General features: G+C 42.1%; 1 protein-coding gene across 3 annotated transcripts in view; it reads right to left on the reverse strand.

The window, feature by feature from the left end:
• TNR (tenascin R) overlaps positions 1 to 25,266 on the reverse strand; it is a 544,894-nt gene that overhangs the window by 108,757 nt on the left and 410,871 nt on the right. For all 3 annotated transcript variants that reach the window (XM_073563658.1, XM_073563656.1, XM_073563657.1), the window contains exons 8-9: positions 15,361 to 15,546; positions 5,107 to 5,196 (exon numbers count right to left, since the gene is read on the reverse strand). In XM_073563658.1, the coding sequence (XP_073419759.1) occupies positions 5,107 to 5,196; positions 15,361 to 15,546 (276 nt within the window). The remainder of the gene's footprint in view (positions 1 to 5,106; positions 5,197 to 15,360; positions 15,547 to 25,266) is intronic.

The following is a 25,266-nucleotide window of genomic DNA, read 5'->3' on the forward strand; positions in this document are numbered from 1 at the left end:
ACAAAATATGAAGATCTCATGGACATTTCGGTCCCTTGTTTTCATATCTGCACAAGTTTACTGCTCCCAGCAAATACATTGTAAACCCTGTGATCTTCAAAATCCTGGTAACCCTTATTGATTAAATTTTTAGCGATGTCCAAAGCTCACTGGCCAGTAAAAAGCAACACTATCTCAAAGTATCTAGTATCTTTACTAAAGTGAGGAAGCATGGTTTTTCATTGATTTGCATGCTGTTTTGTTAGAACAGGGACCACTTGTATGGAACAGATCTACCAAATTTCTGCCTGGAGTAAAAACCTAAGTAATTCAGTTACTTTCTCAATTTTAAAAGTATACTGATAGGAAAAACTTCTTGCATCCCCACTGATCCTAAGAATATAAAAGTGTTTCATTCCTTTAAAGGGTTTATCCAACACTTTTTTCCTCACTATTGGCTTAAAAACTAACAGGCAGGTAGCTGCTAACTATCTGCCAGATGCCAACATAGAGCGGTCATTGACCACTCCTGCCAGTAATTCAGGTGCTCAATGTGAACAGAACAGCTTTTCCTCATCCATGCTGCACGGCTGATATCATGCTGATTGACAGCTGTCTCCCCGAAGTTAGGCAGTGGAGAGCCGGCTGTCAATTAGCATGACGTCGGCATTCACACCCCATCAACAGAGCAAAGCGAAAAGAAGCTGAAGCTCTGTCAATTTGATGTCATGAGAAGCAGCCGAATCGCCGGCAGGAGCGATCTTTGACTGCTCTGTGCTGGGTATATTAGGAAAGTAGTTAGTACCTGCTTATTAGTTTTTAGGCCCATAGTAAAAAAAAATAGTCTTGGATAAACATTTCAACTATCTTTCCTCTGCCCAGTTGTGTTTTCACCACCTTCTGCTGAAGAACCTGGAGTAGACATGATTTAAAGAGGTTTTCAAATAGTATAAGAGTTCATCTTAAAGGACCCAGGGTGTAAGAAAAATAAAACCTTTATTCACCTTCTAAACTAATTCCACTCCTGCAGGAGGAAACAGTAGGGATGAAATATAAGGGATGTAGCTGCTCAGCTGCCGTTGGCTGTTGATGCCAAGGGACAGTGGAGGGCACAGTATGGAGTGAGGAGGAGCAGTGCTGTTCTGGGAGGGGAGTCATAGATTTTTTTTACTTATATCCCCAGGGCTCATTAAGATGAACTTTTATACTAGCGGAGAGCACCTTTAAGTAAATAGGACAGTATAGCTCCTGGTCAGGAGCACGGGATGCAGGGAACCCTTCTGATTTTTAAGGTTTGTGGAGTTAACATAGGTTTGCATCCTCACTGATCATAAATTGAAGCAAGACATCACTTTAATAAGATAGGAATATCCCTTTAACTGTTCATGAATATTTAAAAATGAAGACTGTATTGATGCTGCTATATAACTGACTATATATTAATTGGCTGGAAAAAAAATAAAATAAAACGATTAGTGAGTCAGCTTGAGGCACCAGTATACCTCACGCCTCGCTGCCATCCTCACTTTCTACTAAATTACAAAACCACAACCTCATGAATTATGGTTCAAAGCGCAGTAATTCTGCCTCATGAGTGTTTCCCGAAACATCATCCATCCCTTAAGGCAAATGTTATCAAATTGATATCATTTGTTGATGTTGCGTTGTGTCTCGGGGCAAGGTTATTGTGTTAAGTCAAGGCTGCCAACATCGGGAGTCACATCTGGCACGCCAGCGAATGATAAATAAAACTGTTTCATAACATTCAAGTAAATCTTTTAACAATTTCACAAAAAAATTAATACATTTGAAATGCCGGCAGTCAGTAGCTTTAGCCTTTATCTGAGATTTCACTGGAGTCTGACGCTTTAAACTTCCAATGACAGGTCTCACATTAGAAGCTCTGATTGTATCTGCTGTGAGAATTAAGTGGATGTAAGGGAGACAGACAGACTTACAGCTTTATATATTTTAATGAGGCTTCAGCTTGATCACAAACACAAACAATGACATCTCTGGGTTTCGCTTGCTCGCTAAGCTTTAGCTCAGGGACATGTACTGAAAAATCGAGGCAGCTAATTTACACACAACTGGTGTTATCTACCATTGTACATTGCGCACACTTACGGATTCAGGTACTGGTAACGTATTCGAGGACACTGATGTGATTGCATCTATAACGCTTTTCATAATCCATAGATCGTTCATTCATTGGCCATTGTTTGGCAGTAAATTACAGGGTTTTACTTGTGTATGATTGGATTTTTAGTTGCATGGGTTTTGGTTGTATGGTATAGATAGTACATCAGTGGCATCTGTGCAGTAGTCGATGTAAATGGGATTAGTGTTGAATTTTTAGGATTTTGCTAAACCCAACTAAATAAAAAAATATGCAATTTACTTTGCACAAATTGTCAAAAATGGTAGCCAGTATTTTAAATATTTCAGAAAATTTCATCAGACAGAGGGATGGTAACTTACGTGGTATAGCAAAATCAGGAAGGATTATTACAGCCTGTATAAAAGCAAAATTAGGAAAGGCAGCAGCCAAAACGCAAGTGCAAAAAAACTTACTTTTGGTCTGAGCGCAATCCGACAAAACATTGGATTGCACTCGGACCAATCTTATTCTATGAGGCCGCGCACAAGTCTATTTTTTTTCTCGGACAGAGACTGTCAGAAGAAAGGAATGCTGCATGCCCGAGTTTGACCCGATATTCAGATTGCGTTCAGCCATGCAAATCAATGAGTGCGTAGGAAATATCGGGCTGCTCTCGGATGTCATCTGAGTGCAGTTTGGTTTTCGGGCACTCACAGAATGAAGATGAAAACATTTTTTCCCACATCTTTTCCTCATTTGTGAAAATCGTATCACACTGTGATCAGAATTTGATCAGAGCGTCATTTGTATAATTAACCCGATTCTCTCAGCTGCCCAAACGGCGATGAATCTGGATAGTGAGCAGATGTCAAAGCTTGCAGCTTAGCCATAGAGATAGCAATACAAAGCTATAAAACACTGAATAAACATTATAGATAGTTCGGGACAGCACAAGCAGTGAAGAATATTAGTGTGCAAGAAAAGAGAATAAGGCCCTTTCACACGTTCGTGTCTCCGGTACGTGTGGTGACAGTTTTCACATGTACTGGAGACACGTACACACATGTCAGTGTGTTTCCATGGACCGTGTGTCATGGGCAAAACACGCTGACATGTCCGTTTTTTGCCATCATCACGGACCACAAAACGTCCCGCACACGTGCACATGGAGAACACACATTGATTTCCTCCGTGGGACTCGGACAGCCGCCAGGGAAGAAGCGCTACTGTAAGCGCTGTTCCCCAGTGGCTGGTCCTGAAGCCGGCTGTCATTCTCCCCTGCTCTGGAAGTGAGCAGACGAGAATCATGAGCGTTATATTAAAGTCCAAGCGACAGCAGGTGGTGGCTTTTGGGGCTGTTACCCCCATCATCCGACACCTGTTGTCGCTAATAACAGATGATCGGGGCATTCCACACGCCCCTCCTGCTGTCCTTCGGACTTTAATATAACACTAATCATTCTTCTCTCCTCCCCGGCAGAGCAAGGGAGAATGATGACAGCCGGCTTCAGCACCAGCCGCCGGGGAATAGTGCTTACAGCAGCAAGTCTTCCTCGGCGGCTGTCCGTGTGGTACTGATGCGGCACATGGGTGGCAAACTGTTGCAACACGTGTGCCACATGTAGTACACACATGGATATCTCCGGTACCGGAAATATACGGACGTGTAAAAGGGGCCTAATACAGATTTTGTTACCTGGGAGTGAGAGGTAAGAGAGTCTGGAGGGACACACAGCTGTAAGGCTGGTTTCACATTAGCGCTTTTTAAGCGCACGCACGGCCGGGGGTAGCTCCGCCCCCGAGCCGGCTCTCTGCCCGGCGTGCCCGCCCCTTGCTTGTAGCGCCGCCTCCTAGCGCACAGCGGCGTCTGCGATCGGCGCACCCTATCTTTAGCATAGGGTGCGCAGATCGTGCGCAGGCCGTGCGCTAGTTGCGCTTTGACCTGCGCTGCGCACTTTTGACGGTGCGCCTTGCGCGCCAAAATCTAACTTTTCGGATTTTGGCGCGCACGGCGCACCGTCAAAAGTGCGCAGCGCAGGTCAAAGCGCAACTAGCGCACGGCCTGCGCACGATCTGCGCACCCTATGCTAAAGATAGGGTGCGCCAATCGCAGGCGCCACTGTGCGCTAGGAGGCGGCGCTACAAGCAAGGGGCGGGCACGCTGGGCAGAGAGCCGGCTCGGGGGCGGAGCTACCTCCGGCCGTGCGTGCGCTTAAAAAGCGCTAATGTGAAACCAGCCTTAGTGGTTAAAATGCTGATCCAATTTAATCACACATACATATCTTTTCAAGGAAATTGGAGGCTTTGGGATACTTCGGACGAACATTCAGTTAAAGTGTATTATGACTCAGAGACCCGTCGGCAATACACGCTGGCGGCCAGAGGCCAGCAGCTGACATCGGAGTGCACGTGACTGGTAGCGCTTGTCAGTGATGTCATGCGCTCCTGTCGCTTGCACACTTAAGTCAGCTGTCAGCTTAAGAAGAGTACGCCGCACGGCATAGATGCAGAGGGAAAGTGTGAATAACTGTTTATTTTTTCTATGCTTTAAGAACAGTGGCAGAATGGGGTACATATAAGAGGTTGAGGGACATATATACCAGTATTGGGCCCAGGCAAGATGAGGGACATATACAACAAGATGGGGGATATATACATATATGAGGATGGGGCCCAGGCAAGATAAGGGACATATACACCAGGATTGAGGCTATATACACCAGAATGGGGCCAGGATGGGGTACATATATACCAGGATACTTTTGGGCAGGGTTTATGAAAACCCACCCCTTCTTTGATTGTTTCTGCAAAGTTGAGCAAGTCCTGGCAAATTTGAAACTGTTGTAACTTTGCAGGACTGTATTCTACTTTTACCTTTTTTCCAGCATTTCATAAATCACAATGACTCAGGTGTTTTGTGATTTTAAGCTCATGGCTCAGCCATATGAATAGTACATTAGCCGCGATGATGTAGAATTAACAAACTGTCAAACACACGGCCACTTTTTATGCAATAGATCACTCACCAGTCCGGGCATTCATTGTTGCCGGCGCGCTCTGGAGATTATCTCGGATGGCAGATATTCCAATTCCGTATTCTGTTCCCGGGATCAAATCTTGGAGAACAGAAGGACACAGAATGATTAGAAGGACAAGGGCTCATCTACTGCCCATCACAGCAAACGACTTCGCGCGCCATCGTGCCTTCATGTGATGCTTTTGCCGTCAAATCTATCTCTCACAAACTGAACCTTTTACACATCTTAAACTCCTGTAATTCCTCTTATCATTCTTCCTGTGTCATGTTAAGAGCAGGATGCGAATTAATCAAGTTTTAATCAAATTTTTGTCAGCTCGGTTCTAAACGGATACGCTTTCAAGCACCTAACATGAGCGCAGTGACACCCCGAGAAGAAGATATTAATACGTCTCCTTTTAAGATCCATGTCACTTAACTCATGATGCGGAGATGGATACATGCACTTTCCTGTACAAAGGCTGCAAAATCGTGAAAAATTGCATCTCTTTGATGTCGTGAAAGTGGCGTCTCAGGGCTCAGTATTCATTTTTGATGTACATTTTTTTTTTTTCAAAGAAAATAATATTGCATCAAACAATCTTGTGAAAATAAGGGAGCAGACTTCCATCCAGTGTTTTGTGAATATTTGCATGTACTTAGTAGCCAGTGTCGCACTTCAACGAGTCCTTAACGGTTTCTCAAAGTCACCAATCAAGGGAAGCAGGAATTGGAAAGAAATTGAATATTAACCTTTTATTTCCTCTACGATATGAAGCACCGGAAGGTTATAGCAGCCAAATATCTCCCTTGAAAGCAGAATCCCGAGGATGTCACCATCTATCTCTATAGTCTTCTTTATTTTTAGATTAAAGGGTTGTTCCCAAGATTGTAAATTATCCTTAGTTTATAGTTTTGGGGATATCTTATTCAACTCACACAGCCTTAAGGTTCCCATACACGATAGAGCGTTGTTGCCTGAACTTGCTGACTTTGGCTTTACCGATCAGGTCCAAGAGCCCTTTTTTTGGGTTGCTGGGAGTCCCAGTGGTCAGATCCCCTGCAAACAGTAAATGATTCCCTATTCTAAGGATAAGGGATAATTTACTGTCATGGGAATGTCCATTTATGGTTCCCATATACGTTAGATCACAGTTAGCTGAACCTGCTGATTTTGGCTGGACCGGTCAACTATCTTACGTGTATAGGGGCCTCCCAAATCAGCACTAACACATAATGTCAAGGGAAGGATCAGACATGTTGAAGTTCATTATGTCAATCTTTTTGTTCTCAAAGAAAAAAAAAACCTGCTGCCAGAGCTTTCTTCCAGTGTCATAATTCCCTCTCCAATATAGCACATATGCACGCTCAGCTGAACTGAGCATCCATGGTCAGGAGAGATAGCGGTCTGCCAAATGAATGTTCAGCCAACAGCGATTGAAAGTGACTGGAGACCTTTACTGTGCTTTATAATTCACTTGTTAGAGAAGCAGTTTGTGCTTCAGAGCTGTTCTTCCTAATAGGAAAAAGAATATTCTGACCATTGTTAACCCCTTTGTGACGGGCCAATTTTTTAAATTCTGACCAATGTCACTTTATGTGGTCATAACTCTGGAATGATTCAACAAATCCCAGTGATTTTGAGAATGTTTTTTCGTGGCACATTGTAATTTATGATAATGGTAAATTTAGATTGATATATTTTGTGTTTATTTATAAAAAATATCAGAAACGACAAAAATGTAAAAAAAATTGCAATTTTCAAACTTTGAATGAGTATCTCTTTAATCCAGATAATCATACCACAGAAAAACATTAATAAATAACATTTCCCACATGTCTGCTTTACAGCAGCACCATTTTTAAAATGCTAATTTATCTTGTTAGCCTTTTAGGAGGTTTAGAAATGTAGCAATAATTTTTCATTTTTTCAAGGAAATTTACAAAATTTATTTTTTTGAGGGACCTATCCAAGTTTGAAGTGACTTTAGGGGTGCTATATATTGCAAAACCCTAAACATGATACCATTTCAAAAACTGCACCCCCTGACATATTGAAAACTGCTGTCAGGTAGTTTATTAACCCTTCCGGTGATTTTCAGGAATTAATGCAAAGTGGTATAGCCGGAATGAAAAAGTGTTTGTTTACCACCTAAATGTCAGTAACTTCTGAACCGACCGCTGTAGCCGGCAGACTCTAAGGCCGCTATTTGGCCATGAACTGCTGTGGCAAACATCAGAACCACACAATCATGATCTCGGTGTATCAATTAGATTAAAGTCCAAGCCCCCACAATCTATTAACCATTTATTTGATGTAGTCACTTGACAGCAGCAACTAAGCGGTTAAACAGATATGGATGGTGCCAACACCGATCATTTGTGATACAGCAAGTTGTCAGATATAGTGGACAGCTGACAGCTACTGGATTGTCACCTGTATGGGGATGATATTCCCTTATATCTCAGGTCAGTAAAAATACGTATTGGCTGTCATGAAGGGGTTAATTATTTTTCCCGGTATGGAACTGAGTGGTTGCAGAATACTCAGATCATCAGGGGTTAAAATGATCAGATCCATGGTGACTAGGCTAATGGTTTGGCCAGCTACATAAGGAATAAACATATACACATATATATTATATACTGTAGACATAAGAAAACTGTAAAACATGCTGTAGACGGATGGGATAAAATACAGTGATGTCATTTGATGCAGTTTATGAATTATAGACAGTTATGTCAGGAAAGTTAATGAATTCCATCACATTGATTTATATCCCTTGCATCTCCCTCCGTGCCCAGCAAAACTTTGCAAAATCTTTTGTAATGTGCAAAATGGATATATTTTTAGAAAGTTGAAATATCAAAAGTAGTTAAAAAACTGCTGAAAACAAATTAAAGTCCTGTTAGATTTTGAGATAAATCTTTTTGGCTGACAATCAGGGTGAGCTGCTTTGCGCCACAAGGTCATTAATCATACGAGAAGATGTTCGCAACGTGAGCCAATGTACTAGGTGCTGTAACGAGGAATCTGATCCTGGACCTTGATAAATGGTTTTCTCTCCAGTTCTGCTCAGTTCTCTCCGATGCGCTTTATACGCTGTATATTGCAATAAAGACAATTTATACCAACACCGGCATTCCTTACAATACTGCACCATCAAAACCAGTCACGGTTGTCAGGAATACAATAACACATCATATAATCAGGCTGACGCTTTCAGCTGCTTCTTAATATAGCATTCACTTAAAAACGTGAAAGTCTGCTATATCTTTTCCTAGGCAGTTACTGCAGGAGAAATGGAATATTTCTGTCTCAGAAACATCTAATTCACATAGAAACATCAAATTGTGATTGGGAATAAATAGTTTAAAGCATAACCATGTCTACTTGTGATCAACAGCCATTGTCCTAAACCCATGTGGAGGACGGGTGATGGATTCGTGGCCCTATAGAGGACCTTCCAATTACCACAATAACATGCCCCATCCACAGCATGGTCAATAAAATCCTGTAGCTGGAAAATCCATCTGACCCTGAGCAGATTATTTGCTATTCAACTTAATTTCTGTTAGGTATCTTTCCCAAAGAATTCAGAACACTTTTTAAATGTAGCCTTCAAAATAGTAATGTGGTTAAATAAGTCAAATCCTTTGATGCCATCCACCATACAGTTATGATCGGTCTTTTCCTGCCATTATCTGTTGGGTAGAGCCAGAGGGCCCCAATTCATAAGTGATTTGGGTAATCCTATGTAAAATGTTATGCTCGGCCAACTGCTCCTTAATGACTGTGGGCACCTTAAATTGGACTGTGATCTCTTCAAGAGGTGGACATTAAAACTCCCTCTATCATTTATGAATGCTAGGTGAGGTAGATGATTAATAAACATAAAACTAGTCTTCCTTTCATCTTTCCATTGCGAAAAGTCCACTCAATACTTGGCTTTGTCAGCAAATAAGAGTTGCCAAAAGCTTTTTTGGAGAAAGAAGTAGATGCAAAAAGAGTTTGTACTAATGCACCAAAAACTTGACATCTGATATATAGAGGGAGGGATTTATGGGCTGGCTAGTCTAAATTTGAAATATTTGGAATGATCAGAAGACATTATGAAAATCACCAAAACAAGAAGATCTTTTAAGCCATATCTACAACCATCAGTCAAAAATGACAGAAGATCTTAAGAATCTCCAGGTGCTTTAAGAACCGAGTCTTTAAGAATGTCCAACTGGAGAAAGTAGATCTCAACCGGTAATATGTTTGGTATTGCCTGGACTGGAGAAAGCCCAAAAAATCCACTAAACTTTTGGAACCCACACACCTTAGAAAGCTGTCAACTGATCGCTAGTTTAGTTGACAGCTATTTTTCTCTATTCCTTCATGTAGTATGAATTGGTAAGAGAGCTTTAAAAGGTAACTATTTTTTTAATTTAAATAAGCACTCCTCCCATCAAAGTTTTTATCCTCTTAATATATTGCAATCACCATATTATACAGCACTGTGCACTTACACTTGCTCATTTTGCCTTTCTACCCAGTTAATTATTCTATTTTCTTTTCTCTATGTAGAAAATGGAATTCTCTTTTCCCTGCATGAATCATCCTCCTATTCTACTCCTGACCCAGCTGCTCCCTCCTCCCCTGCCAAGGACTTTTGCAGTGACTTATGAGTCATGCATGGAAAAAAGAGTCAGTGATAAGCGGTCATAAAAGAGCGCTTAGGAAGCAACCCAGGGGTGGACAGGTTGTTGGGTCTCGACCGCAGCTCCAGCCGAGAACCTCCAATGGAGGATGGGAGCAATGAGAAAATGGAAAACGGTCTTAGGAGTGCAGGAAAGACTCAGACGAGAGATGGGGTTAAACCACAACGCGTTTCGACGGAGGATCCGTCTTTATCAGGTGGATGTTTCATGCATGGAAAAAAGACTTCATTATATTATCTTTCTTCTTGCTCTCTCAAAACTCCTTGATGAAAGGACTGTTTTAACTGCCTTGTTCATGCCTTTAGATTAGATGCTTTGAACTGCAGGTCGAGCAAATATCAATACCCCAATATGAGCTTCTGTGATCCCCTCCTACATGTTCAGAAAGGGAGAGAGTTTTTAAGCATGGGATATGGGAGTAGAGAACCGCACACTGGGGTACAGACATTTGTTGGATCTTCAGTTCGAAACAGCTACTCTAAGTGCATGAACAAAGCAGGTGAAACAGCACTTTCAGCATGGAGTTTGAGAGAAAGGGAAATGAGATAAAGTAATGGAGAACATTTCAAAGATTTATAAAATGACATAGATTGATCAATAATTAAATTTAAAAAAAAAGTTTAGTTACTCTTTAAGATTGAACTTGTTCAAGAGTTTACAAGAAGCTTGAAAAATCTCCTTGAAACTTTCCTTGCAAGACAAAAAGTGGCCAAAAAAAATTAAAGTCAAAAAGCGGAAACTATAAAGTTAGCTGTTGAGGGTACTTTTTCCTATTCTACTAAATATTTGTTTTCAGCCTTTTCCCCCAAAGCTATAGGATTAATGACTGTTTTTGGTTGTTTTGACTGGAAATTAATGAAATCTCGGTCTCTGACGTCTGCACAGTGCTGTGTACAGTATTGCGAGTTTTGATAATCTTATTTAGCAGAACTGTCTCATCTCGAAGGCTAGATTAAGATTAGTATCTCAAATTATTCGTTAAGCAACCTTTGAAAGATATAAGATATTCTTCAGAGGTTGCTTAGAGAATAATTTGATGCGTGAAGTGGCTAGATGGTAATTGGGAAATTTGATTAGCGTTGACTGCCTGCTGAAAAATGATAATTATAAAAATACAAGCAATATATATATATGTAGGCCACGTTTACGCAATTGAATTTAGCCACAATCTTTATTTCTTTTTAAGGTAAATATGGAAAGAATTGTCAAAACTAGAAGTAAAAAGGAAAAGAAGAGTGTGTCCTGTTGAGTTTTTTAAAAAGGCCATTTTCTGGAAGTTGAGTTTTTCTTGTCATTCTTTTTAAGAAACAGCGCCACTCTTGTCCATTGGTGATGCCATGCACTGCAACTGAGCCCTATTCACTTGTAGGTGTGTGGATGTGTTTATTGAAGCAGATTATCTGACACCATCGCTCAGTCTCAATGAAGAAGTGACAGCCCCATTAATCTTTATAAGACAAAATAGTCAGGCATAAGACTCTTCTATCTTATACTATCACATAAAGACAGGCAATATCCCAAATTACTCCTCTCCTGACCTGTCTTCAGCTGTGTTCATCTACCCGGTGATGCTATCCACTTGGATGTATAGCGGATATAATAGAGTTTCTTATCGCCTCACTTATGTGTGTCTTTTATATTCTTGCTGCTGGAGACACATTCTCCTGGTCACCGAGGCGTACAGACACATATGAGATTCCCATAAGCAATGTCTTGGTAAAGGCTGTCTAGCAGAAATCAATGGAAAAATAACACTTTAAACCCCTCTTGTTGTTTTTTTTCAGCCTCACATAGACCTGTTGCTCTTTAACTCATATGTTTCATGAATTCTAATTCTATTTCTTGTGCCTTTTACTATATGGAGTATTAGACCTACATTACCTCCGGGTACCTAAAAAATTTCAAAATTTAACTTAAATACATGAATTTGGGTTTAAAAATATTTTTTTTTCAACCGTGTTTCATTATAAATTTTGCACCATCTGTCTTGTATAGTCTAAGGGCCCCGTCACACATAGCGACTAACCAGCGATCCTGACCACGATATCAACGTGTCAGGATCGCTGGTGAGTCGCTACATGATCGCTGGTGAGCTGTCAAACAGACAGCTTCCCCAGCGACGCCGAGCAGGCGCGTCACTGTGTGCCTTAGTTACCAGCGCGCTGATGCAGGGAGCTGGTAACCAAGGTACACATCAGGTTTCTAAGTGATGCGCGCTGCTTAGAAACCCGATGTGTACCTTGGTTACCAGCTCTCTGCATCAGCGCGCTGGTAACTAAGGCACACATCGGGTTTCTAGGTGCCGGGCGGAGCCTAGAAACCTGATGTTCACCTTAGTTAACAGGCTTCTGCTCGCTGGTCGTTGCTCTCCCGTAACGATGCGTGCTGGTCAGCGGGAGAGCAACGACCCCAAACAAGTCCAGACATTTCCCCAGCGATCAGCAATACCCGGCAGGGGGGCCAGTCGCTGATCGCTGTCACACACAGCGATCTCGCTGGTGAGATCGCTGTGGCGTCACAAAACTTGTGACTCAGCAGTGATCTCGCTAGCGAGATTGCTGTGTGTGACAGGGCCCTTAGTGTTGCACCTTGATTATAATTGAAGAATTCATATAGGCCTGCCTTCTATAGTAGACGCCTGCTCTATGGTCCTTTGCCTTCTGGCATCCTGCTTTTCGATGAGGGATGCGCTCTGGAATATTGACAGTTCAGACCAGCGGCATGGTCGCAACAGCCGGTCTAGCTGGTCTTAACTGTGCGTTCTCTCACGCTGTTAGCAGAGGCGGCATTACCCTCTGCAACATGGGTGAACTTTCGGCCAAATTGCAATTTTTAAAGCATGGAACAAGCATGTTCTTTTGGCTTAGAAAACGTTCATTTCTGCTAGGTGGTCGATTGAGAACGGAGAGGATTTAAGAAGAGGAAAATTGCAAAGTTGCTTATTTTAATCAGCACTTTGCAATTCTGATTATTTAATAAGACAAATCCTAAAAGTATTGCGGCATCTTTTATGATTTCCAATGTTATTTCTCAAGAGACCAGGAATTTGGATTGGACCACTTTGCTGTAAAGCGAATTTAATATTTTAATGGCACAGAGTACAAACTTCTATATAACTTTGTATTACCATAGTTTGGAGTTATTACTGGGGGGTCACTCATGCCCAAGCTCCAATCAAAGTATCAAGATAAAGAGTCCTTGGCTATAACTTCACATTGCAAAAATCAGAGGTGTAATCAGCAGAAAGAACGATTGGTGTAAGAACACTCCAAAAAGTAACTGCACAGCTGGACATAGCCGCTCTATAATTTTACTTGCTGACCCAAAATGTCTGGTACTCAGAACTCAGACCCTTAACAGAAAATAAGCTTGGACTCAAGCTCTCAAGCTGTGAGTGAGCGCTGCCCTGTGTACGATTGCTCCAGAGATTTCAAGGGTACGTATGTCAGGGGATACTTATGTGTGATGCTCGGAGGTATGTGGTCTGATTTACCTTCTGAAAAGTAAAAGTAATTGTATTATTATTATTAATAATAATAATAATAATATTAAGGGAAAGTCATTTCCGTGAAGCCACAGAGACATTGAATCAACACTATGGTAACAAACAGCAATTATCTGAGATTACCAGGTAATCAGGTCACCGTCATCGCTAAGATTTTAAGGAAAACTTACTAGCTATATGTGCGGCACGTTGGACGGCACAAAATACTGTAATTTGGGGGTTGAGCACAGGGGTGGTTGCTTGTTTTTTACCTTTTGAAATTTTACACCCCTAAGAAGCTGGATCACTAGCTCTGACGATGCACTGCATGAACCCCGGACTTCTGACTGTGTGCTACAGATCTGTAGAGGAGCTTCACTTTGAATTGCACTGGCATCTTCATGACACTGATACAGGTGGATCATGTGACAGATCAGGGAGTCATAGGCTTCCATCCCCTCCACCCTCCAACCTGCATGTTACTGTATGCCCATGACAGTGGGATGCACTGCAATGATGAAACCCCATTGTGTCGCCTATGCCAGCAACTCTGTGCGATGGAGGAAACAAGACTAAGTCACACATACTAGGAGAGTGCAAACTTATTTTTTTGAAGGTATTGAAAATGGTAGTAATATTAGTTTTGTAGGGGGAACTCAATGGCCATCATGACTGTTTAAGAAGGTCAATAAGGGGGCATTATTTGTTTTAAGTGGGCACTCGTGGGGGTGGGGGACAAAAATGACCAAAGGCTCAGAATTGGCTAGAAAAGAAAATATAAAATCTACTATTTTCCCAACCGATCCTGTTGCAACAGTCTGGTCCACTGCTGAACTGTACTTCCAGCTCAGATAATGTTGTGTCAATTTAGTGGGATGTAAATGCTACAGGCTTTGGTTGGCTGCAGTGGTCACCTGTCCATGAATCGGGAGGTACATAGGGAAATAAAGACCAGGCACCAAGGAGGATCGGTGATGGGTGTTGTTTCTTTAATGTATGCAAACCATTCTAAAGCCCCGATTCAATGAGAGAATTGTGGAGTAAAACGCCATCAAATATCTTAAAATCTTTATGCAACTTTGTGTTGCACAAAAAGTTTGTGACTTTTGGAATTTTTCACTCCAATTTTATCCACCTCTGCCAAAGTGGACAGAGCTGGGGTGCAAAAAGGAGTGTAGTAATGACCACCTGGCAAATTGATTAAAATTTGTGGCAAACTTTTTGCAGGTGCACGCCAGTGATAAGTTGCGCCTAATTCATAAGGCCGTATGTGCTTATTAACGAATTTGGCGCATCTTCCAAAATGCCAGCCTTAACAAACTAGGCCCTAAGACATGTCGGAAAAAGAAAAATGTCACTTGTTGGACCAAATTTTAAAGGAAAGGAAGAGCTGAGTGACAAACATGAGCGCTGCTGCCGTTTCGGTTTGTTGCCTGATACTTTTACAAGTGTATCCAAATACAAAAGCTGATACATAGAGTTTCCAAAAACTTCCCTCAGCAGTGAGCTTCTGCATTGTCTCTTTTAGTATGCGGCAAAGCAACAGGAGGGCACTACAGCCAGAACCAGTATACTATCCTCAGGCGAGTGCAAAACCAATTCTCTAGCAATTATTTGGATCTTGCCTCACCCCCTTAGGACCTGCACTCAGCACAGCTTTGGTTTTTTTTTTTACTGAATTTTCTTTTAATGATTATCACAGCCAATAAACCTATTAGAATTAAGAGTACTAAAGTGCACTTCTGGTGCAATGTGTTAATGCTGCGTTTGACCTAGCGTTGTACTGGGAAGCTTGCACTGGATAGCTTCCAGAAGAACAGCAGGACTGGAGGCTGCCCAGTATTACCGAAGTAGAGAGAACTTTATAGCTTTGCAGTTCGTCCTTAGCATTTATACCGTATGTGTTATATTCTGACAAGTTACATAAATGCTTATATTAGATACTGGGGGGACGATATGAGACACAACCACATCATGCATGACAACTGAGTTGTGAACATATTGCAGTTTAGTGGTTTCATCCTGAAAGTATCTCCAACCATTCTTCCCATTACAATGTGACTTTACGCTCACCCGTAAGTGTGGCTTTTGTGGTCTGGCCACCATTTCGTGGCACCTTCAGTTCATGGTACTGATCTCCCGCCAAGGTGCTGAATACCACTCGGTACCCCTCACCCTCGGCATCACTGTTATCCCAGTCCAGTTCTAAAGTTGATGATCCCCGAGATGTAACCCGTAGATTTTTGGGTGCGTCAAGCTCTGCGAAGAAAAGAAATGATGGAAATAATTTAATACATACAGACATATTTGCCAACATTGAATTAAAAAAAAGTGTATTATTCTCAATTATTCTTATAAATTCTTATATATAACTGCGGACATGAAAACGACGCTGACTAATCTTCTGAATACGGGTTTGGTCGGCAGGGAAGGTCAGATCGTGAACGGGCTTTCTTCCTGTGATCAGCACTAGGGATAGGATTTTATCCAGCACCATTGCATCAGGTTGACTTCATCAAGTGCCGATCTTTGACCACTTTCTACCAGTGAATTGGATCTGCAAATAAATTATGGGAGAGTCTAAAAGGTTAATGACGCTATGTAATATTTTTTGTCATATTGTCAAAACTTTGTATTATGATAATCGTGGTAAGGCTAGAGTTACACGACAGTTTTCTCTCCATTTGAGAAAAACAGTCCAATTATGCTGATCAGACTCTGATCGGAGTGTGAGACGATTTTCTCGAAGGTGAAGAGAGAAAAAACAAAGTTTCCCCAGCTTCTCCATTGTGTCAGTGATCACATAGACACGAATGGGCTAGTGCCGTGTGATTTTCGGAGGCAAATTGTGCAAGCTGCAGTTTTTTTTTCTCGGTCCGATTGGACATTGAAAACTGGACATGTACTCAGCCTCACAGAATAACATGGTGATGAGTGTTATCCATCAAAATCACGGATAGCACTCATCCGATTGAAACGGTCATGTGCACAAGCCCTAAAAGTGACAAAAACGTCTCAAAGAGAATGAGAAGTAGTTTTCTAAAAAAGTATACTTTAAATAGTTCTTAGTATGCCTTGTGCATTAAGAGTTTAATTGCATGTGGCCATTAAGTTTTGGGTCTAGGTATTGGCGTATACAGTATAATATACAGTAATACAGTACAGATCCTGATCTATATCTAAATTATGTGGCCAAGGAAAAATGGCTTGCAGGGGGCAACCTCGCAACTCTGCATCCGGGACATGTCATGCGCCAATAAATCCCACAGCTATGCTCATGACTGTATGAAAGGAGGCACTTTTTTGCGCGAGTATCTCTTCTAGTAGTGCCGTTTTTGGGGGACACTTGGTTGGTAGTATTGTTTTTAGGACCACTAACATCAAGCGCAATCGAGGCCTGTTGCATCTGAATCTGATCTTTACTAGGATTCTTCTAGCAGTCCTCCTAGTTGCATACTTCAATGACTTTATGTGCACAACATGATGGCGCCATCTAAGTCGATAATGATAATGCTAATTATAATAATAGTAGTAGTGACTGTGTGGAGGTTAACGCTTCACAAATTTTTAAGAGGAAATTTGAGACAGCTAATGAATAGATCAATGGCGGGCAGTGTAGCCTAGAGAATCCCGCCGTTCATTGACAGGACTTCAAGGGAAATGATCTGAGCGGAGCTCTCCTGTAATGGGGCTTTAAGCAGATGTCAGCATGTAAAACGACTGTACAATTCGTCCTTCGTTTTCTCTGTAAGACCAGTAATTAACATTACTTAAGCTTTGTCTAGCACGCCTGCTCCCGTAACCTGCATTTACAATAGATTTCAGCTTGAAATATTTACAAATGTGCCCAAAATGAGGCGGCAAAAACTGTGAACATTAAATAAGTTGGCTGATTCATTGACTCCAATGACATTTGGTGCCATAAAGAGCAATCGTCTACAACTGGTGGATTTCCAGCTGTGCAAATCGACAACTCCAACCATGATGGATGCCGTGGGCACAGGGAACATATACTATTGCATCAGATCTTTGAACTGTCAATCGTGTAATAAATGGAAGGACTCTGAATGATACAGCGAGAGATTATCTTTGAGGGCGACCTTTTGCACTTACTAATAAAGATAGACCAAAATAGGGGACCACCCTCAATTTTTTCCATATGATGTACCGTATTTTTTGGACTATAAGATGCACATTTTACCTCCAAAAATGTGGAGGAAAATGGGGGTGCGTCTTATAGTCGGGATGTCCCTGCTCTGGCTGTGGTGGTGAGGTGGGGAAGCAGCAGTGGTGGAAAAGTGGGGATGCGTCAGAGGAGGAGCAGCGGGTCACAAGAGGCTGTAGCCGGCTGCTGCAGCTAACTCCAGTGCCCGCTGCTAAAGAGTAATGAATATTCGCTCCATTTCATGCCAATGGGTGTGGAAAGGAATATTGATTTCTCTTTAATAGCGAGCAGAGTGTTAGTCGCAGCAGCCGGCTTCTTTCAGCTGCCCAGCGTTCGAGTTTGCAGGCTACTTAAGGCTATGAATATTCACTGCATTCCACTCCTATAGGCATGAAATGCAATGAATATTATGGTAATTCCCTTTAGTAGCGGCAGACGTGAAAGCTGGCAGCTGCTGGAACCCGGCGGCTGCTGCTAATGGGTCGCCCCTCACACCCAGGGCAGCGGGGTACTCGGTACCGGGCTGGTGTCAGAGGGAAGGTGTCACAGCAGCAGTGACCCGTTCCGTGGCCCTGGGCGCACAATATCATTGGCGGTGATGTTAATAGTATAGTTTATATGGATAGTTCGTGACGCCACCCGTGGTGTTTGGCAAATAAGATGTTGAGCCAACGCTGCATGCAGATCCACTGGGACTGATGGTGTAGTGCAGCAAAGATGGTGTAGCTCCCCACAGGTGGAGCTGTAGTCCCAGGGCAGTGTAGGTGCAATGTATGAGGAGAGGCGCAGAGTGGTATAGATGCTGGTACCCAGATGTAGCGGTGCTGAAGGTGTTAGCGGCGAATGAATGGAGGACACCAGGGCTTGCAGTTTCAAAGCTTTACTCACAGTTCCTGGTACCCACTGGTGCGTGCCTCCGTGCCGTGTCCTCCGGGGTAGAGACTCAATCAACCTCCCGGGCAAGTAAGGGTTCTCCTCTCCAACACTCCGCCAACATGTGCCTTTCCTGAACGACTCCTCTATTGCGCCTTTTAGTGTGAAGAACTCCAGTACCGTAGTTCTCTGGAACTTCTCCTGTCAGATGTTCCTAGAACCTTACTTGTATGACAGACAGCTGTAGCCTCTATCGGGGACTCCTCTCAGAGTCCTGGCTCGCGAATCGGTTGCTGTTGAGTCCCAAGTCTTTGATGGGAGTAGTGCATTTACAGCCAACTACTCCACCGTTGTCTGCTGCAGAACCATAAGTGTCCATACAACCTTGGGGACCGGGCCCCGGCCTTGCGCTAAAAACTATAGGCAGGTTCTAAACCTTCCCCCTCTTTTATATGGATCCCAACTCCCAGCACATCCAGTGTTCCACGCAGGGAACCACCAAGGCACTCCTAATGTCTAGGAGGGGAGAGACACCTCACTGTCGATGTGCAGAACTACCCTGTTGTGTGGGATGCGAGTGTTGGAGTGTGGAAAGGAGTTCCCAACTTACCTAGGCAGTGGGGCACTACACCTTAGGAGAAGGTGCAGTACCTCTGTGGCGACTGAGCCTCAGGGGCGCCACACTAACACTGTGCTTGCTAAAGAACAATGAATACTCAGTGCGCTCCGTGCACATAGTCCCGGCGTGGAGAACAGTGAGTATTCTAGTAGCTGTCCTTGGTGGCTTGTAAGCAGTGCATGACATCACTGGCATGCGCCGCTTGCAATCATAAAGCAGCTGCTGGCACTGGAGCAGGACGCTGTGAGAGCATGCAGGGAAGGCAAGTAGAATGTTTTTTTTCTTATAGGTTTCATGTATACCAGGATGGGTAAGGGGGCCAATCATACCAGGATGGAGATTGGGGCCAATCATACCAGGATAAGGATGGGGCCCAATCATACCAGGATAAGGCTGGGGCTATGCATACCAGGAGGAAGATAGGGTCCCTGCATACCAGCATAGGGATTGGGGCCATAAATACCAGGATGGAGATGGGGGTCACTGCATACCAGGATAGTGATTGGAGCCATACATACCAGGATAGGGATGTGGGACAAGTCATACCAGGATAAAGATGGGGCCATGCATACCAGGATAGGAATAAGGGATCATATATACCAGAATGGGGGATATTAGGTATAGAATTGACCACATTTTTTGCTTACATTGTTTTTTCTAATTTCTTACTCTAAAACCTAGGTTAGTCTAAAGGGGCCTTTACACATAGCGATATCGCTAGCGATATCGCTATGTGTGATACTTACCTCCGACTGGCTCCCCCGCTGTCTGTCACTGATCACGCGAGATCGTGCAGCTCCATTTGTCGTCAGGCGCTTCCTGCTGGGCTTCCTGCTGGCGCCGACGAGCGACGCGTGGACGCGGGTGGGAGGACGTCAGGATCGCCGCGTCTGAAAGGTAAGTAACGATCGCTGCTGCGTCGCTACATCGCTGTGAGATCTGCCTGTGTGGCAGCTCACTAGCGACCATTTAGCGATGCACCAGCAATCCTGACCGGGTCGTATCGTTGTCGGGATCGCTGGTGCATCGCTAAATGTAAAGGGGCCTTTATGGTCCTATGTGTCTTATAGTCTGAAAAATATGGTAATTTTTGTCAACACAACCCTTTTTTATTGTGGGGTTAATCCGGTGATCAGATGGAACCATCCAAAAATAGATGTTATCTCCTAGGAAAGCAGCGTGAAGTATTACATGATGGCGATGTAAATAGCCCACCAGGTAATCCATTGACTTGTCAGGTCTGTCAGACCAAAAGCCACTTTGGCTAATAGAGAAAGGTTAGTATAGGACCCCCTCTGTGCTGTCCATATATCTTAATGGGGATCATCATAAGAGGTTGTCTCCCCTATAAGAGCTTGATGGAAGAGGACATCTCAAGGACACATTTCGACTCCAGGTATTATTTCATTCTATGGGAAATATTCCTTAATTTAGTTTAGTCATCCTCACATTTGTCCTTTAAAAACCCTTCTACATTTAATTAATTGTGTTTGAAATATGTTTTGTGGATTTTCGTTACAGAAATCAAAAACAAGACAACTGTGATGAGCGATTTCAAGCTCAGTGGGTTGCAAAAAAACCCTGCTATGATATAAAGCCCTCTGCCAAACGCCAAGGAGATGAGCTGAAATAAGTACATAGAAAAGTTTATATTGTTTCCCAACTTGGTAACCTAAAACTACGGAGGGCAAATAGCATTTTATAAGCTTGCAGCCTCTTAGGCTGTGTGCACACGCTGCGGATTTTGCTGCGGTTCCGCAGCGGTTTTGGCCGCTGCGGACCCGCAGCAGTTTCTGCTGCGGTGTACAGTACAATGATCCCCTATGGGAATCAAAAACCGCAGTGCAGACGGTGCTGAATTTTCCGCGCGGATTATCTGCGGTTTTCAATCCGCAGAAAGAATTGATATGTCAATTCTTTCTGCGGATTCTCCTGCGGTTTGCCATCTCCTCCATTGAGGAGATGAAAAACCGCAGGGCAAAACCGCAGAGCAATCCGCAGGTAAAACCGCAGGTCTTTTGACCTGCGGTTTCACCTGCGGATTTTACAAAATCCGCGCGGATGAATCCGCACCTAATCCGCAGCGTGTGCACACAGCCTTAGCGTTAAGAAAAAGAAAAACAAGGCAGTGATTACATTCAGAATCAGATGGCTCAAGGCTTAACCTGGTGGCTTAAATCAAAAATATATTGTTGTACTTGGGAAAAAAATAAACAGTATGTAATACATGGTGAAAATTATGTGGATTCCTGAAATCAACTCCTGCATATGCTAATTGCCTGTTCAGTGTGAAAGAGAACTTGAATTGTAGCACTACCTATTGGATGTTGCAATCCTAAAAGTCAACATCGAACCTTTAACGAGCCTTGCCACATAAGATAAAAAGCCAAACCAGACCCGCCATTTGCAAACACATGTTTCAAGGTATTTGACCTTCATCAGTGTAAAGCATATGGTCTGATTTGTCTAGGTGAGAAGACTCTGATAATAGATGTAAGGGGTAACCATTCTAGTGGTAGAGAGTGCCAAGTCAGCATAAGGAGACTTATAGGCCATAAAATACTCCACTGTGAATTTAAAAGTGCAAATGGCCTCTTCAGAGAGGAAGATTAACTCTACTGCCACCTATTGGATGTAACACTCCTGCTTCTCACTGATAAAGGGCAAACACCCTGAAACACGTATATGCATGTGTCAAAGCTTGTTAGAGGGGCGATATTGACTTTTAGGATGGCTACATCCAAAAGGTGGTGCTAAAGTTCAAGTCCTCTTCCTTTCTGGAGAGAAAATGTGCATATTTAATTTACCAGAGGAGCATTGTATGGCCTACATGTCTCCTTATACTGATTTGGTACTTTCCACAAGGAGAAATGTTACCAATAAGACATTTTGCATATGAACTTACTGTACATCCCATTCCACAATTGTGGGCATTATTGGAGTTTGGCCTCTAGTAGCTATAATATTCTCTAATCTCCTGAGAAGGCTTTCCTGGAATTTTTGTAAATTCAGCTAAATGAGCATTTGACTTCCAAGTCATCACAGTTCAGAGGAAGTTTGGAATTCTGTTGGGTGTGAAACCACAAATGTAGGTGGTTTTTATGAGATACGTTCTTGAGCATCTGTTGACTCCTCTCTCGGTTTGGGAAGTCTACTTCTATTGACTTTTGGTTGAGCTATTATTTCTTAGAGATGCCTAATCTTCAAAATAATATCACTCACAATTAACTGGGGCAGATCTAGCAAATCAGAAATTTCACTATATGATTTATGGCAAAGGTGGTACCCTATTACAAAGTCACTATTAAAGACAAGGCTGTTAGTCTTTGAAGATTGCGTAACTTTTTGCTTAATTTTATGCTGCTGTTTGCATCGGGTGTCTGAAACGAGGTCCGTGTTCTTTTAGACACAGCGTTTATATGTTGTGAGATCATTCATTTTTAAGATGTTAATCTAGAAATTCTAATTATTTAGCAGTCATCCCTAGCACAGAACTGAAATACAATTGCAGATCAGAAGCCTTGAAAGGGTGTGACAGAGACTATCATGTACCTGTCGACAACAATTTTCATAGCATGATTATTAAGTTGCAGTTTTATTGTGCTTTTTTGTATAATGTGAAATGTGTAATGTGCTGAGAGGGGTTAATCAGCCATGTTGAGGGCTGGGCTTTAGTAACCAGCTGATGAGTGAGTGGGAGACTGTTCACCATATCTCTACCCCAGGGTGTGTTTCAGAATCTAAATGTGCAGCCTTTGGACTCATTCAGAGTTTGATGTCTCCGGAGAGGAGGTCTTCAGAGTTGTGCGTGTGTTCAAGAGAGCTGAACATTGCTTTTTTTTTTTCCTCCTGAGCAGGCGGATCCCCGCAGCCACACAGAATGTACTGTATGTTTGTTTTCCGGTTATGCCAGAGGGATCATGTTTGTTTGTCTAATTTTGCACTGGTTTTTGCAGCACATTTTTGTTTTCAATAAACCAGTTGAAACTTAAATAGAAAGCATTCCTGTGACTACCTCTGGGAGCAGCTCAATGAGCCGATCTACCCCAACCTATTACTTTTGGCCAGATAGATAGTCAAAATGGAATGCAATAATGTTTTTAGTTCATCTTTTCATTTAGCCACATATATGATGTCACCGTTTAAATTTTCTTTTTGTATTATTATTATTTTGACACTATATGTATGTGTAAAGTAAAAGGGGTCCCATATGATATTTGGCATAGGGAGCCTGCACAGGCCTTGATCCAGCACTACAGAACTGAGTATTGCCTTAAAGAGATTGTCTGGTTAAAATAAGTTCCACATGATAGATGATACCTTACTGATGGGTAGGTGTCCCACCTCTGCTCTGGGGTAGAACGGGAAACTTTTATACCTGATGGAGAACTTTAATCCATGTTTCAAGATGGCGCGTTTGGTCAGATGCTCAACAGCCGCTTCTTTAGATCTCAAAGGGGTTACTGGCAAAACTCAAGTCCAATGCTCAAAAGAATGAACGGATCGTAGGTCGTACTGCAATAAAAAGTTCCTGGTTGTGCTGAACAGTTCAGGTCCCGTCGGTCAGACCCCGCCAATTAAAAGGTTTGCTTGTTTTAACCGGTCAACCCCTTTAGGCAAATCTCTGAGTGAGCAGTTTCATTGATTCATTCTACATGTAAATGAAGTTTCATCACAATACATCCTTAGTGTCCAAAGAAGCAAAACCACTCGATAAATATAGACAACAAGATATGCTCATAACCCTTGACTAGGCAACAAAATTCATCAAAGTATTACTGAGCTGCTTCAGTCACATGAAACGCGGCTTTTCTCCAATAGTCCTGCAGGCTGAAGCCATCATGTTTAATGCACTGACAATTGTCAATCAATCTTAATTTTGGAACAAAAGGGAAGGTTGGTCCATGATAAACATCTCACATAGTTCATCTCACTCAGTGCAGATTGAAGGACATAACAAAAGGACCAACTCAGCAGTTTTATGCCTTTATTATATACATGTGCCTCCTGGCTATCCTACTATTTGTAATACAGTCCTGATGGAAAAAAATATTTTTTAGTTTTTTATTAATTTTTTTTTTCAATATCCCCAGCTGAAATTTTCCTTAGAGGAATATTCATGAGATACATACGCCATCTTGATATTCCAGATGGAAAATATATTTCTCCCTTTTCAATGCATAAGGTAAAATCCATAACAAATAAGCATGTACCATATGAACGGACCCTAAACATTGAGTAGCTACAGCAATTAGCTAATGCATATTTTTAATAATTGCCATAAGAAAGCACAGAACCCCTTTAAAGATCAATCCAGAAAGAATGGAAATGTTGTGGATTTTACCTCTGGATTTGTGTTGGTAAAATCCAAATAATTTTTCAGCGCCAGGCGTTTACATGAAATTTTAACAAATTTTAAATCATCCAGCACGGATTTATTGTAGATTTTCTCCATAATAGTGATGTAAAGCTCAGCATTTAAATCCTAATGTTGGGGACCTTCTGTGGATTACTTTCGGGTTAGCAGTAGCATCTGCAGGTGGGATCCTAGTTAGGACACTCGCACAAGACGTCTTTTAAATGCGGGCAAACCTGCCAAGTTTTTCAAGCAGAAGAGACTTCATGAAAAAATACTGCTGGTGTTTTTCCTGAAACGTCATTTTTGTCTTACTTTAGACCTATTTTTTACTGGTATGTATAAAATAGTGAATGGAAAGGTCCGATAACTTCATTGAACCGCTTTGTTACTTTGGAAAGGAAGTTTTGTTAAAAGATGTTCAAAAGACTGAACATATGAACATTAAATTTTTACATGGAAATGCATATGTTAATGTGAATATAATATAAATATAACTTTTTTTTTAAAATTTTCGAATTGTACCCGCCTGAAAAAGAGGTCATGTGCCCATACCCTAAAATCTAAAAAAACAGTATACCCAACATTGTCCAAGTGTCTATTTATCTGTAGATCACTTTTATTGTGCCTCAACTAATCACAGCTAATGTCAAAATACCAGTAGATTTTCACTACTTTTTGGTTCCCAATTGGTGAGCCGGATCAAAAATGTAATATTTTTGAGTGGGCTCCTTGAAGGTTTCTGCCCAACAACTGATGCACAAATGATGGCATTGGTTCTTCCATCAGTTTCGGAGCCCGTCTGGAGAGGAAAAAAGCCGAATGGCTGCATAAGTGGAAATGGAGCCTTACCAGGTCCAATGAGCAAAAGACAGAAATAAATATTAAAGGGCAACTATAAATGGTAATTAGTTAGTTAATATGTTTTGGATGTTGGAAAAAGTTGCTGATCAGTGGAAGTCCAAG

This window comes from Dendrobates tinctorius, unplaced genomic scaffold (assembly GCF_039654945.1).
Source record: "Dendrobates tinctorius isolate UK_male_01 unplaced genomic scaffold, ASM3965494v1 ptg000396l, whole genome shotgun sequence".
NCBI lineage: Eukaryota > Metazoa > Chordata > Amphibia > Anura > Dendrobatidae > Dendrobates > Dendrobates tinctorius.